The 15,733-nt window shown below is 48.6% G+C and overlaps 1 protein-coding gene across 6 annotated transcripts in view; it reads right to left on the reverse strand.

Annotated features, from left to right (window-relative positions):
* ANK1 (ankyrin 1) overlaps positions 1–15,733 on the reverse strand; it is a 144,822-nt gene that overhangs the window by 71,978 nt on the left and 57,111 nt on the right. For all 6 annotated transcript variants that reach the window (XR_014783747.1, XM_084804070.1, XM_084804069.1 and 3 more), the window contains exons 5-12: positions 13,562–13,660; positions 13,257–13,442; positions 11,500–11,598; positions 6,303–6,401; positions 5,037–5,135; positions 4,059–4,256; positions 3,862–3,960; positions 551–649 (exon numbers count right to left, since the gene is read on the reverse strand). Coding sequence is in view for 5 of the 6 variants with exons in the window: in XM_084804070.1 (XP_084660196.1) it covers positions 551–649; positions 3,862–3,960; positions 4,059–4,256; positions 5,037–5,135; positions 6,303–6,401; positions 11,500–11,598; positions 13,257–13,442; positions 13,562–13,660 (978 nt within the window). In the remaining variant the exon portion in view is untranslated. The remainder of the gene's footprint in view (positions 1–550; positions 650–3,861; positions 3,961–4,058; positions 4,257–5,036; positions 5,136–6,302; positions 6,402–11,499; positions 11,599–13,256; positions 13,443–13,561; positions 13,661–15,733) is intronic.

The raw sequence follows: 15,733 nt of genomic DNA on the forward strand, positions 1-15,733 counted from the left end.
CTGTGTATACTGTACGTAACCATAGTCAGCACTCAAATCTGACATGCATTTCTGCTCCTATCTTCTTCTGGGACCTTTCATCTAGTGGTTTTTCTTTTCAAGTTTTATTTTTTTCCTATTTGTACTTAGGGCATAGTAGTTTGCATCTCTCCCCCCACCCCCACCTGCCCTCTCTTGGGTATATTAGCAAGTTTGGTTGCAAAAAGTTAAGGCATTTATACTTTTGAAGCCACAATCCTATCTGCGCTTACCTAGGAGTAAGCTGCACTAAACAGAGTGGGTCTTACTACTGAGCAAACATCTATAGGATGTCTCTGTATATTTCATAAATATGCCAAATAGTACAATTTTATATGTTAACTAAATCATAAATGATTCATTTTGTGTTGTGAAAGCAGTGTGATAAAGTTTTGCTTGGATAAGACAGTAAGTATTGCATATATTTCAAAGTTTCTCAAAATGTCCTTCCCACCACCCCCAAAATAGAAAACCAACAAACGTTTTTCTCCCATGGCTTCAAAAATTCTGGCCATTATGCATCTCTGCTCACCACATTGGAAACATTGGGGGATGCCCCACGTTGCAGCAGGATCTTGACGATGGGAAGATTCCCCATGAAAGAGGCCACGTGAAGAGGGGTCAGGCCAGACTGTGGACAGGAGAGAGTAGATGAGTGGACACCGTGGGTCTACCCGTAGCTTCTGTACAGCTGGAAAGTGTTTATTAGCTCCTGGGATGCATACATAGCACACATGCCCCTTCAAACAGTCACCAGCATCTTTGGATAACAATCCAAACGAATGCCAGAAATCAGGGCTGCCGGTTTTAAAATTAGTAGGCCAACCTTCCCCAACCTGGTATCCTCCAGGTGTCTTGGACTTCAGCTCCCATCAGCCCCAGGCAGCCTGGCCAACAATCAGGAATTCTGGGAGGTGTCGTCCCAACACATTTGGAGGGCAGCAGTGACTAGGAGCTTTTGTTGATGAAATTGAATGTCATCTCACGCTCCCTTCAAAATGGGCCACCAGTCTGGCAACTCTAGTTTAGAAACTAATTAAAGAGCACTACAAATTCTTGGAAAAGGAGGTCTATTGTTGGCTATTAGCCAGATAACAAAATGCAGCCTCCTTGTTCAGAGGCAGCATACCTCAGAATACTGACAAACAATGGAAAAGGGCTGTTTCCTTCATGCCCTGCTGGTCGGCTTGTCAGAAGCCACTGTTGGAAGCAGGATGCAGGACTGGATAGACCAGGGGCAGAAAACCTGTGGCTCTCCAGATATTTTGAACTATGCCTTCCACAATCCCTGACCATTGGCCATGCTGGCTGGGGCTGATGAGAGAGTTTATTCAGAGAGGTTGTAGCTCAGTGGTAGAGCATCTGCTTCGTATGCAGAAGGTCCCGGCTTCAATCCCGTGGCATCTCCAGGTATTGCTGGAAAAAAAATGTGCCTGAAACACTGGGGAGCTGCTGCCAGTCAGTGCTGACAATATGGGCTAGACGGACCGACAGTCTGACTCAGTATAAGGCAGCTTCTTATGTTCCTATGTCATCTAAAACATCTGGACGGCACTTGGTCTAATCCAGCAGGCCCTTCCGATATTCTTATGTACTTAATGCATGAAATCCTTCGAAATAACTTCTACAGATGAGGAGGAAATGGATATTTAAATGTAATTTGCTTCAGTTAAAAGGGCAGACCATCAATCAGCTGAAAATTCTGTAACTGGTCAAAAGCCTTAAATGAATAAATGCTCTGTGCTTCCACAGAGGCGAAGAGGTTTCTCTTCACCAGGAGCCAAGCTGTGAGTCAGACCTTAGGGAAATAATATGCACCGTTCCTCCGTCCCCACTCTTGTGGATGTGATTTTTGGGGCAAAAATCCTTTCTAGTCCTCAAGCAGTGATCAACCAAAACAAAAGCGGGACCAAGTGAATCCTCTGAGTCATTCCAAAAGTTATTTTAGGGGAAGTGATGAAGTGTTGAAAGATACTTTTTAGGTTTCCCACATTGCTGAAAGAAGTGATTTCCGAGTACGTTGGAGGAATGTTTGGGGGCCACAGCTCCATGAGGTTTTGTTAGCTCAGCCCCCCAACCTTTCATCCTTTTTCCACCAACTGGCCCGACTCAGTCTGCAGCAGGTCGGGCCAGTTAGCAGATTTTCCATGTTTTTTAATTTCTGCAAATTACAGCCACAATTTGCACAAATTAAGCAAATTAAGCAAATTTTGGCCGCAAATGGCACAAATCTCGATCTGCACAAATCTCGATTTGCGCAAATTATGGCCTGCCACCCCACCCCCCACATACGGAAAACGTCCCTGGAATTTGAGGAAAACCCACGGCTTGGCTCACAAATGCAAGATGAGTCGGGAAGGCCACAGAAGTCTGTTGAGCCCCCAAAGGCCAGGATTTCCAAGCAATGGGAATCCCTATTTCCTGGATTTCCATGCAATAAATACTAAACATCCTGTGTTGGTAGCTAAGCTATGCCTGCCTGCCTGCCCCCCCCCCTTGCCCAAGTTGAATGCAGCCTACAAGCCATGGTATTTGGTCTGTCGGGTACTTTACACTAGAGATGCTTGTCAGCTTTCTGAGCTCAGGCCTGCATATGAGCTTTGAGGGTTTGCAATGCTTGCCTCAAAGAAGACTGACAATGCAGCAGCCCTTTGGAAAACTATATTTCCCAAGGGCCTATGTAGCACAGGAATATGGGAAGCTTCCTTGTACTGAGTCAGACCCTCGGTCCATCTGGCCCAGTATTGTCAACACCGACTGGCAGTGGCGCTCCAGGGTTTCATGCAGGACTTTTTCCAGCCCTACCTGGAGATGCCGGGGATCGAACCTGGGACTTTCTGCATGCAAAGCAGGGGCTCTACCAACTGAGCTATGGTCCTTCTCCAACCCAATGCCAGGGACCAGGCAGACACAGGAAGGAGAGACTGCCCCCTTCCTTCTCACTGCAGCCAGAGTTCTGCTGCTGCTCGTGCTGCTGCTGTCACCACTACCAGGCTGGCCAGGCACAGGGTAAAAGAGGGGTGTTGAACCTCCTCCAGCCCGAGGCCCAAATCCTATTTTGGAGAAGCTCTCGGGGGCTGCATTCCAGTAGTGAGTGGGGCAAAGGCAAACAGGGCAGGGCCAACATACCAGCAGATTTTAGTGTAAAACCCTTCCTGTCGGTAATGAAGCCTCAGGGGAGGCATCTCAACCTCTGAGAAGGGGGGGGAATGTGCAAACATTGGGAAACCACCAAGTGATAAGTGGCTGGGGGAAAGGCGAAGGAGGCTCCACACCCCTGATTTAAAAGGAAGATGGGAGGGGATCGGAGGGATTGGGAGTGGGTGGGTTGGAATGGGCTGAGAGCTAAGCCTGGCCAAATTCAGTGGCTCCACTTATTTCCAGGCCAGCCCAATCTCTACTTGACATTGCCCCCCCCCCCCCGCCCATCCTGTTTCCGCAGTCCCAGTGGGAGGTTTATCAAGCCTCTGGAAAGCCACCATATCTTGCTGGGGGGCAGTTTTGGCCTTGATGGGGCACAAGTTGTGCATTCTCTGAATCTAAACGGTGTTTTCTCTCTTAAAGTCCTACATGTCTTAATATCTGCTCAGACATTTGCCCCAGTCCAGCCTTTGCCAACCTGGCACCCTCCGGATGCGTCAGACTACAACTCCCATCTTCCCAGCTGCAATGACCACACTGGCTGCAGATGATAGAGCTGTGGTCCAACATACCTGGAAGTCACTGGGTTGGCAAAAGCTGCTTTAGTTAATCAACGTTAAGAGGGAAAGCAAGAATATCCCATCACGATTACGTCAATGTGCCGGACACCTTCCTGTCTTACAAATATGGAGCTCTGGGTACCTCAGTGACGGCATCTATGGAGGCCCCCGTCTTCAGAAGGAGCTCCATCACCCGAATGTGGTTCTTCTTGCAGGCAATGTGCAGAGGCGTGAAGCCATTCTGCAGGCAAGGAGAGACAGAGACAGAGAGGCCAGTCATCTCCGGGGCAGTGACTTGTGGCCTGGCCTGGCCCTCCCTCCACAGCTTCTCCCACTCACCAGCGCCCGTGCATTGGGCTTTGCGCCCTTCTCCAGAAGGACCTTGGCCACCCGGTGGTGGCCACAGTGGGCGGCCACGTGCAGTGGTGTCAGGTGGTCTAACGTGATGTCATCGATGTCAGCATTGTACTGCAGCAGCAGCCGCACACAATCCAAGTGGTCCCCCTGGGAGGCCATGTGGATGGGGGACAGGCCATTCTGTGGCAAGCAAAGATGCAGTTAGAGCCTCGTGCTTTTCCAAATCTTGGCCAGGTCTAGGTGGCCAGGTTGATGCTGCTGGCTGGCGCAGGGTGACGGGGCAACTTCAGACCCCAGCTGTAGGGATTGATGTTGGTCCTGCATGATCGGACTTAGTTAAGTTCAGCCCCCCGCCCCCTTGTAGAAATCTATGTGGGACCACCTCCCCTCACTTCCAACCCCAGCTCAGTGCCCACCTTTCCCATGAGCCTTTGGCTAAACTTGTTAGCCCACATTCCAATAGAAACGAAGCCGAAATATTTGTAATTGAATCTGTTGTTTGCATCCCTTGCTATCCTTGCCCATCTTCCTTTCTGCCGTCTTCCCTATCAAAAATCAAATTGTAAGCTCCTTGGGACAGGGGGTCTGTTCTTTGCTCAGGTGACTCTGTATAGTGCCATATACAGGGATTGCACAAAATATTCATGCGATTTCTACTTGTATGAATAAAGTCGTAAGTTTGGCCCAGAACGGTTGTGTTTCAAAAAATATGGTCCTGAATTTTCAGGAAAACCATGTTTCCAGGCATACACATATATACAATCATTCTTGCTTTTAGCAGATGTTATGTCCTACTGACCAGCAGTGGGAAAATGTGGAAACTGATGGGCAGAAAGGGAGGGAAGAACTCAGTAGCTGAGAAACAAGTGAGGGCCAGTAAGGAGGAAAATCATCTCCTCTACCCTTGAGGTGGGTGCCATTCCCCTGGCCCAAGGCTACTATTCCTCCAGTGCCCGTCACCTTGGTCTTGGCTTGGATGGGAGCACCGTGGTCCAGAAGAATTTCGGCAATCCTCACGTGCCCGTTCCTTGAAGCACAGTGCAAGGGTGTCAGCTCATCCTGAGGAAACAACAACAACATGAGATCTGGGGCAGCAAATAGGAAAGAAAAGCGGGGGGGGAGAACTCTTGCAGAGATTTGTGTTGTGTTTTGGTGTTGTAGCCAAACTCCAGCTACATTAAGCACACCCATTTAGCACTGTCACTTCCCTGCATTCCTGGAAACAATGTGGCAGCACATCAACTGTCCCACACTACTGTCACACTCCATCCATCCATCCATCCATCCATCCATCACATTTCTATACCGCCCAATAGCCAGAGCAGTCTGGGCGGTTGACAGCAATTAAAACCACAAAATACAGCATAAAATACAATATAAAATTTAAAAGTTTAAAACTACAGTATAAAACTAAAACCAAAATAAAACCTAGCAGCAGTGCAGAGATTTAAAATACAATAACAGATTTAAAATAAATAAAAATAAGCAAAATAAAATAAGCAAAACCAAAATAAAATAAAAATAAATACAAATAAAATAACCAAAATAAAATAAAATAACCTAAATAAAATAACCCAAATAAATAAATAAATAAATAACCAAAATAAAAGTAAAACAAAATAAATAAAATATCCAAAATAAAATAACCAAAACCAAAATACAACAACCAAAATAAGACCCAGCAGCAGTGCAGAGATTTAAAATACAATAACAGATTTAAAGCAATAGAACGAAGGGTGCCAGGCTGGGGCATGCTGTTCTTGCGTAGAAAAGCTCATTGGGTCACACTTCTCACAGATGCCGCTGTGACTAGGCTGCAGCAGCATTATGGGCAAGCCCTTCTCGCTAATCTTGTTGCAAGCTTCTTTTTGAAGTTGGTCTTCTAGACAACTGTCCCTTGCCCCAGTGTATCCTCAGCCCCCTTTCAACAAGGTCCATGCAGGCCCCTCCTGTGAGACGCAAAAAGACAGGCAAAGCTCGAGGAAACTGCTCATTTGCTACAGACGTCTTGCTTGGCATGTCTCAAGTGTATTATGTTCAAGAGCCCTCAAAACAGATAAGAGAAAGTCCTTAGTCAGGAGACACTTCGAGTGCTCTTTTAAATAAACCAGCAATTCTCTCAAGCAGCTCTGGAGGTTCACCACCGTTCTTGACGTGAAGATTGGGGCTGCCCTCCTCTTTCCTCATGTCTCCCTCCTGCATGCCCCTTCTTGGGGTAGGCCTTACCTTGGTGCGGGTCTCGATGTGGGCCCCCCGATCAAGCAGCAGGCGCACCATGATGATGTTGCCACGACGGGAGGCAATGTGCAGTGGCGTGATGCCGTTCTATGTTTGTGGAGAGAGAAGAAAGGAGAACCGATGAGACTGCCATGGCTCCGTCTTGCTGGCTACTACCTTGTCCAGTTAGCAACAGCCTCCCCAGGTTTTCAGGGTGGGTTTCCCCTAATCAGGGTCTGGACTCGGGAACCTCTGCGTGCAAAGTCAGGGTGTGCGTCCGCTTTGGACGAAGCCCAAATACTGAACCAAAGCAGGCTGCTTCAGAGGAACCTGGGCCTCCTCTAAGGTGGAGCGGGTCTTTGCAGAAGCAGCCCAAAGCAAGGCTTTGTAGGATATCGGGGCAGCTGTCAAAGCTGTGATGTGACCCGTCAGAGCAGCCTAGGAACTGCTCTGAAGACGTGCTTTGGGGCTTTGACAGCTGGCCTGTTACAGGTGCCTACACACCTCTATTTTCTCCCTATGCACGTCCATGGAGAGAGTTCTGACTCCATGGACATGCATAGGGGGAAATAAAGGCTGCACCTCCAAAAATGGCAGGGGGGAACCCCACCCCCAGCAAGCACCCCATTGCCCCAAGGATCCTTGGTCTGGGGAGTGCTCCCCCCCAGCTGGTTTTGTGGGTGCAGCCTTTATTTCCCCCTATGCAAGTCAATGGAGACAGCATTGTCTTCAGTGTCTACCACAGGAGGAAACATCAGCTTCAGATAACCAAAGCAGGGCTCTGCCTCGGGATCAAAGCAAAGTGCGTCTTGCCTCCAAGCAGACTGGAGTGAAGCCCCCCCCCCCCCCAAGTGGGTTCTGAAGCAATTTGTTTTTCAGTGCACACCCCTAATGCAAAGCATTTGCTCCTGCCACTGCATTATGGGCGCTCCGCTAGCAGCACAATGTGCCATGTGTATGCGCGTGTCTCTTCCTAGCCCTTTCCGCCAGGGGCCTGGGGCCAAGGAGACCTTCTGAACCCAAGGCCTCCTGTTTGCTGAGCCTGTGATGTTCCACTGAGCTACCGTCCATGGCAAGTCAAAGAAGGGCCGTGGCTCAAGAGTTCCTCTTTGCACAGGTCTGTCAGGCCCCACGAGGTGTGAGCGCCTTTTGAGCCGGGGATCCCAGCAGCCGGGCTCCGGCACCTTGCCTCCTGTGCCACCGGGGCTCCATTTCTGGAAAGCCTGACAGAATGACTGCGTTCCTCAGAGGTGCCATCAAGGCTGTAATATAAGCGGACTCGACACTCAGTTGGCTGACCCTCGAGGACCAACCGGGCTCCATCCAACTTCAGTTTGAAAACGTGACCTTTCGCCTGAGCAACCCGTCTCATTGGAGAAGGCCTTTCTGGATATACTCCTGCCCCCATTCCTGCCGCCTCACCGTTGCCTCTGGAACTCGCCCTCCTGTTTGCCCTTCTGACCCTCGGTCGCTGCTTACGGAACTTGCCGTGTACAGTTCATGCATATTATGCCACCTTTCAAAGAACCTCCTTGGCTGCCTATCAATTCAGAGTGCTGGTACTTTCTTCTAAAGCCCTAAACAGCGTGGGACCCAAATAGCTTAACGTAGGAGTGTAAGGAGAGCTGCATCAGACCAGAGGGCTACGGAGCCCAGCATTCTGTTCCCTCAGGGGCCGACCAGATCCCTGTGGGAACCCACAAGTAGGACGTGCATGCAAGAGCATCCTCCTGCTCGTGTTCTTCAGCAACTGGTATTGGAGGCCTCTTTATACTGGGGTAACACATAGCCATCGTGACTAGTATCCACTGATAGCTTTGTTCTCCGTGAATTTGGCTTATCCTCCTTTGAAGCTGTAAATATTGGTGGCCATCACTGCATCTTGTGGACGTGAATCCCATAGTATATCTACGCGCTGTGTGAAGAAGGACTTCCTTTTGACGGTTCTGAATCTCCCACCATTCAGCTTCATGGGGTGACCCCATTGGGTTCCAGTATTATGAGAGACTGCCTGTCCATGTTCTCCACACCATGCATCAGTTCGTACGCCTTTATCATGCCCTGCCTTACTCGCATTTTTTTCTAAGCTAAAGAGCCCCAAACATTGTTAACCTTTCCTCACAGGGGAGTTGCTCCAACCACTTGATCACTTTGGTTGCTCTTTTCTGCACCTTTCCCAGCTCTAAAATATCATTTTTGAGGTGCACTGACCAGAACTTTATACAGTATTCCAAGTCTGGTCATGCCACAGCTTTGTACAAAGGTGGTTATGATACTGGCAGTTTTATTTTTGATTCCTTTCCTAATGATCCCAAAACATGGAGCTTGCCTTTTTCACAACAGAAAGCACTCCTCTTCCCATATCGACCTGTTCCAAGATCTGCTGAGGCCTTTCTCCAGGCACCTCCTTCCTTCCTTCCTTCCTTCCTTCCTTCCTTCCTTCCTTCCTCCCTTCCTTCCTCCAGGTACCTCATTCATTCATTCATTCATTCATTCATTTCTCCAGGCGCCCCCTTTATTTATTTATTTCTCCGGGTGCCTCCTTCATTTATTTGTTTATTTCTCCAGGCACCGCCTTCATTCATTCATTTATTTCTTTCTCTGGGTGCCACCTTTATTTATTTATTTATTTATTTATTTCTCTGGGTGCCTCCTTCCTTCCTTCCTTCCTTCCTTCCTTCATACCTTCCTCCGGGTGCCGCCTTTCTTTCTTTCTTTCTTTCTTTCTTTCTTTGTCCAGATTCCTCCTTCCTTCCTTCCTTCCTTCCTTCCTTTATTTCTCCAGGCACCTCCTTCCTTCCTTTATTTATTTCTCCAGGCCCTTCCTTCCTTCCTTCCTTCCTTTCTCCAGGTACCTCATTCATTCATTCCTCCAGGCGCCCCCTTTATTTATTTATTTATTTCTCCCGGTGCCTCCTTCATTTATTTGTTTATTTCTCCAGGCACCGCCTTCATTCATTCATTTCTTTCTTTCTCTGGGTGCCACCTTCATTTATTTATTTATTTCTCTGGGTGCTTCCTTCCTTCCTTCCTCCCTCCCTCCCTCCCTCCCTCCCTCCGGGCGCCGCCTTTATTTATTTATTTATTTATTTCTCCAGATGCCTCCTTCCTTCCTTCCTTTATTTATTTATTTCTCCAGGCACCTCCTTCCTTCCTTTATTTATTTCTCCAGGTGCCTCCTTCCTTCCTTCCTTCCTTCCTTCCTTCCTTCCTTCCTTTCTCTGGGTGCCTCCTTCTGGGTGCCTCCTTCATTCTTTCTCTGGGTGCCTCCAGGCACTTCCTTCCTTCCTTCATTTATTTCTCTCTCCGGGTGCCCCCTTTATTTATTTGTTTCTCCAGGTGCCTCCTTTATTGGAACATGTTAACATGTAGCAACAACAAGGGAGAGAGCTGTCTCAGCAGTGGCGTTCAGCTACGGAATGCCCCCCCCCCCCCCCCGGCCCGCCTGGTGCCAACATTGCATTCTTTTCAGCACTGGCCAAAAATGTTCATAGCTGCCCAGGCATTTTAAAGTTGCAAACATTTTAATTGTTAAGGATACTACTAAGGATTTAACCTGCTGTTTTGTTGTTTTGTAATATAATGATTGCAGACCACCCTGACAGGAGGAGGAATGCCAAATGTTTTAAATGGAACTTGAGTCTTGCCGGTCCTCGACCATACTCCTGGCCTCTGTCCCCACTGGACCGACAGCCAGCAATCTGGCTGCTTGGGAGCCGACATCTGCCAGACTCTGGCAAGGAGTCTCCAGTCTAAGCTGGGCCCAACTGGCACCAGTGCCTGACACAGTTGGGTGGGTATTCAGGGGCTCATGAAAGGTTTGGAGGGCCCCCCAAAGCAAGCCTCAGGACCCTGAACAATCCCTTCTCAGTAAATCAGTGGGGGAGCTGCAGTTAAGGGCAGCAGAGGTGAGTGAACGGAGCATTTCACACTAAGGCAGGGGTGCTGAACCTCAGGCCAAATCCAGCCCACCCAATCCATTCCTCCGGAATTCCCCAGGTGGCCATGCCCCCTTCTCCTGGCCCCGCCCCCTTCCCCTGACTACCAATCATGTGGTGGTTTTCTGGCTCTTATGCAGTTTTTTCCTTCATTCTAAATGGTTGAAATGCCTCTCCTAAGGCTTCATTAATGGCATTATTTTTGGCTATGGCCCTTTTTCTTTTGGTCTTGCCCACCACTGGAAGGCAGCCCAGAGAAGTTCTCTGAAATTGAATTTGGCTGAAAGGGGGTTGACACTCCTGTACTAAGGAAAATGGAGGTCTCTTTCCTGAGGGGGGGGGGGGCAACTGAGGGAATCTCTACACCATCCTAAAATCCTGCATTTAAAACGGGGCTTTCTGCTTCCGTTTAAATGCAGGATCACAACTGACTCCCTTTACACACGCTTCCTTTCCCCCCACTCTGATCTCACTCCTCTTCTTCTATTATTCCAGGACACGGAATAATGGGCTCAAGTTACAGGAAGCCAGATTCCGGCTGAATATCAGGAGAAACGTCCTGATTGTTAAGAGCAACACGACAATGGAACCAATGACCTAGGGAGGTGGTGGGCTCTCCCACACTGGAGGCGTTCAAGACGAGGCTGGACAGCCATCTGTCAGGGATGCTCTGACATGGATTCCTGCATTGAGCAGGGGGTTGGACTCGATGGCCTTGTAGGCCCCTTCCAACCCTATTATTCTATGATTCTATGATTCTTGCTGCTTTAACTCTTTTCACAGAGGAAGCTCAAGCGGAACACAAGGGGGCAATCTGATAGCTCAGTATCTGCGATCTATTTAAAAACGGAACAAAGGGCATTTAGTGCAGGAGACGCCCTGGAGGGTCGAGGCGTCATGTAAAGAGCCAGCAAACTTCCGTGAAGAAGCAATCTCAATCGCAGGATAAAAGCTCTGTGTGAAGGAGCCCTGACTCTCCTTCCTGCCTCTGGGCTGTTCCACTTCAGACTGCAGCTGAAGGATCACACGATGCAATACTCTTACACATAAAAATGCCCTGCACATAGAGAAGTAGCATACCAGGGAGAAGGACTGGCCTTCTCCCTAATGGGCTAGTTTTCTAATGCAGATAATTCTTAGTTCTTTGTTTTTGTACAGAGGAGCATTCGATTGTGTGAGCCCTCAGCTCGCAGGACGTCGTTTAGCCCAGGCACAGGTTCTTCCATCTCTGTGAGCTCGAGGCCAATGGCAATGGACTCTGCACCCACCTGGGGAGTGAAGTTGACGCTTGCTCCACGGTTCAGCAGTAACTGGGCCACGTTGAGGTTCTCATAGTGCGCAGCTATGTGCAGTGGGGTAAAACCAGTCTGTGGGAGAGAAGGGGAGGGGGTGAGAGTCTCCAACAGTGATTGAGCAAACAGTCCCGGACCATCTGGGACACACAAGCAGTACTTCAGAACTGGACCAGGCCCTCTCTGCTCATTAGAGCAGATTGGTATCAAGGCACACAATGCAGTTTGGACTGCTAAAACTAAGCAGGTCTGGTCCCATAAACTGCCTACTTGAGAGACCACCTGGAAACCAAACTTAAGTCACTCTAAGCTCTCAGGGGAAGAGCAGTGTGTAAATAATTCGGGTGGGGGGGAATCAAAATTACAACGTTAGGTGACTTTCTTTATTAGGGCCAACCAAAATGCCACAACAGACTGTGCAAGGTTTCGGGTTCTCCAGAACTCTTCATGAGGCATAAAACATAATCACACCAGAACCCAGAGTGAGATCCCTTCCCCTCCATTTGTTGCCTGTTATACCCAGTTTTTCTGACTATGCCTAATGAACATGGAAATAAAGGATCAGCATCCTTTCTGTGTTGCACTTAAGCTGAAGTAAAGCTCGGTGGGTTTTTTTTTAACCTTATTTGCACATAGCTTCCTTCTTTGGCACCCAATCCAGCAGGTGAGTAAGACCTTGTGAAGAGCCTCCTGTGCCTCACATGCACCACAAGGGGGAAAGGTGGGCAGTTTTCACCTGTTGGGGTGACTTTGAGGTTTATGTCTTTCCCTGCAGCAGGAGCTCCAGGGTGAAAACTCAGAACTCTCTCCCTATTCTTTAGCAAGGGATATGAAAACCTGCAGCAAAACTTGGCTCAGTTCTGTATTGCATCTGACAACAAATGGATTTATAGATCAGTATTTGATTGCACCCTTCCTCCAAGGACCTCAGGATAGGCATACAAGGTTCCTCCTCCCCCATTTATCCTCACAACAACCCTGTGAGGTATGTTAGGCTGACATATAGTGACTAGCCCAAACATCTCCCAGTGAGCTTCAGAGCTGGGTCTCTCTAGTCTGATTCTGATACTCTGTCCACTACACCAGGAATGGGTGTAATGGGGCCCTCCAGATGTTGCTGGACTATAACTCCCATCAACCACGACCATTGGTCATGCTGCTTGAGACTAATGTGAGTTGTAGTCCCATATGGAGGGCCACAGATTCCCTCGCACTACACCAACCCACCTGGCTCTCAGTGAGTCAACCACATTAATCTCTGAGTTGCAATGCAGGAAATTTCACATCACTCCCACTGGGGCCACACATCCAAGAGGCAGACAATCGCCTCTCACCCTACAGTTCTCACTGGACTTTAAGAGCATTTCTGCACTAGGCTTTTATTGCACGCTGGTGACTGGAGGTTTGTGGGTCCTTTACATGACATCGTCAACCTCCAGGGCATTTCCCACACTTTCTGACCTTTATCCTGGTTTTTAAAAGGTTGGGAATAATGCGATAATAAATGTCATTCATTAAATGTCATTTAATGGCCATCAGAAATTGCACAGTTCTGCTATATCAAGCGCCATCTAGTGGCTGTATAATGAAATATGTAGAACTTGCAAACAAAGGAAGTCCCAGAAAAAAAGCCTGCGTAAGGAACCGAGCTTAATACCACAAAGAATCCGGAATCAGAAGCCACAGTAAGTTGCAGGATAAAGATCTGATGCGGAGAAGCCCTAACAGCATACCTTGGAAAGGACATCAGCATTTGGGTCATTCTGTAGGAGAACGGCGGCCGTGCGTGTGTCATCATTGCGGGCAGCTATGTGCAATGCCGGGAGGCGCACTTTCCCTTTTGTCCCATAGTTAATGAGGTGGGCCACAACGTTTTCGTGTCCCTGCTGCAGAGCCACGGCCAGTGGCGTGAAGCCATCCTGCCAGAGATTGGGGAGGAAGGAAGACACACAGTGAGCAAACAGGTCCGCACACCACCCCGATGTGGCGTGCGGCAGGAATGCCAAGCAGATATCCTGGAGCAGGGGGAGATACTCACCTCCGTGGCCACATTTTGGTTGGCGCCATTCTCCAGGAGGAACTTGACCACTTCCAGATGATTCTCCTGTGCTGCCATGTACAGGGGTGTAAAGCCCTTCTGAAAACACAGAATCGGCACCTTGACTCCCAACAACACGCACTAAGTGCAACTGCCACTGCAGCAGATTGGGTGGAGTGGTACAACCCAGTGAAATTGATTAGTTAGCTGGGATGGAGGGAAAGGACTTGGCATGCTGTGGTGTGGTTCAGCAGACACACTGATCAGGCGGCTGGGACTGCCGGCAGAAACACTGCCCTCTTCTCTCAGGCATTTGGCAGCACAGAATGAGTCCCTTGATGGTCTCTAGCTGATTGTTTTTGTTTTAGATATATGTTGTTTGTGTGTGTGTTATTTGTTCTCTGTTATTACATGAACGGTTTATATTTTATATAATGTATTTTAATGCTTTTCAATGTTTGTGAACCGCCCAGAGAGCTTTGGCTATGGGGCGATACAGAAATATAATAAATGAATGAATGAAATGAATATAGACACAATGCATAAAATGCCTGTTTCTGTGTCCTGGCTCTTTGTCACACTCCAGTGTGACCAACAGAAACCAGAGTGGTGTTATGGAGATAGGATGAGGCTGGGGTTACCAGTAGCTCCTGCCAAACTTTATGGGGAGAAGGCTGCAATCTGGGACAAAATTAGGGGAAGGAGGATTCAGGGAAGGAGGGGTACTTAGAACTTGGAATATTGCCCAAGATCACTGGGTGCAAGAGGGGAAAGTGAAGTGCGGAGGGGCCGTAGCTCAATGGTAGAGCCCCTGCTTTGTATGCAGAAAGTCACAGGTTCAATCCCTGGCATCTTCAGGTAGAGCTGGGAAAGACTCCTGCCTGAACCCCTGGAGAGCCCCTGCCAGTCAGGGTCAACAATACTGGGCTAGAAGGACCAAGGGTCTGAGTCAGTCTAAGGCAGCTTCCTGTGTTGCTATGTAACCCGCCTCTGGCTCCAGGCACTGCAGGCATGTCCCCCTACTCCCAACTGTAAAGCTCCACGTTTGCAGACACTGCTTGGTAGAAATAAACATGCCCTAGATGGCCCAACCTCCACTGGCAAGAAACCCAACAGGATGTGCATGTAAAACATCCTGTTCATTTCCATGGGACTTACACAGGGTAATTTATGAGAAGAGCAAGGCCTGGGTACAGGGAAGGGTAGAGGTGCCGATTGGGTTTTTAATCTCAAACAGACACCAACTTGTCTTGGGTCCACCCATAACACTATGGAGAAGGAGATATGGCAAGGGTATGACTTAGGACAAGGAAGGAAGGATTTGGAAAGGGAGGGTGGCTGTGGATGCAGAACATTTAAATGCATTTTCAACAAATTCCAGTTTCCACTCAGATCCTGCTTAGCAAAGGGGAATGAACTTATTGAGGAAGGGAAGGAAATATGCTAGCCTAATGCAAAGAAGGATTGCACACGTTAAATCAAGCAGCTGGGACTGCCGGCTGTTTACTCACCTGCTTAGCGAAAGTAGCACCAGCTTACGCAGAGAGGCTGCGTATTAATGCAAAGAGCTAAAAAATGTGGTTTCATGTTTATGCAACCAAAGACAAGCACACTCGGAACCTCCGTCATTTACAAAAATGACTCAAAAGTAAAAATTGCAAACAGGATGGGGGGGGGGGTGCGTTTTGCTGGCTGATCTCATCCAGAATGACTGACACCAGTCCTGAAAATAGAGAGCTTGCCCTCTGCCCCCCCTGAGCTTGTCCTTCTGCATTCCACCACCACCATCCTGCCTCAATGTTCCCCTGCCCCATTTCTCTTCGGCATTTATTTGACCTTAAGATACTTGCTAACACAACCCACATACACAACAGCAAGACTGTCACGGAGAGGCAGTGACACCTCGCAGCCAGCAGGGGGCTCCTGTGCTAGCTGGCTGATGGCCCCTATTGAGCCAAGGGGCAGCGCCACCCTCTACTCCCGTGTGTTCATCTAACGGGAGCAGAGAAAGCTCTGGATACCAGAGACAGCAGAAAGAGAAAGACTTCAGCAAGCACTGCTGGGAGACTGGGGAGCTGATCAAAAGCATCTGCATGTTGCAAACCGAGGGATCCTGAACAGAGACTTTGAATTTGCAAGGTTGGCCCCATCTAAATCTAATGGCTGTATGTG

Source organism: Heloderma suspectum, chromosome 6 (genome assembly GCF_057233095.1).
Source record: "Heloderma suspectum isolate Gila_16-S chromosome 6, 16-S_ref, whole genome shotgun sequence".
NCBI lineage: Eukaryota > Metazoa > Chordata > Lepidosauria > Squamata > Helodermatidae > Heloderma > Heloderma suspectum.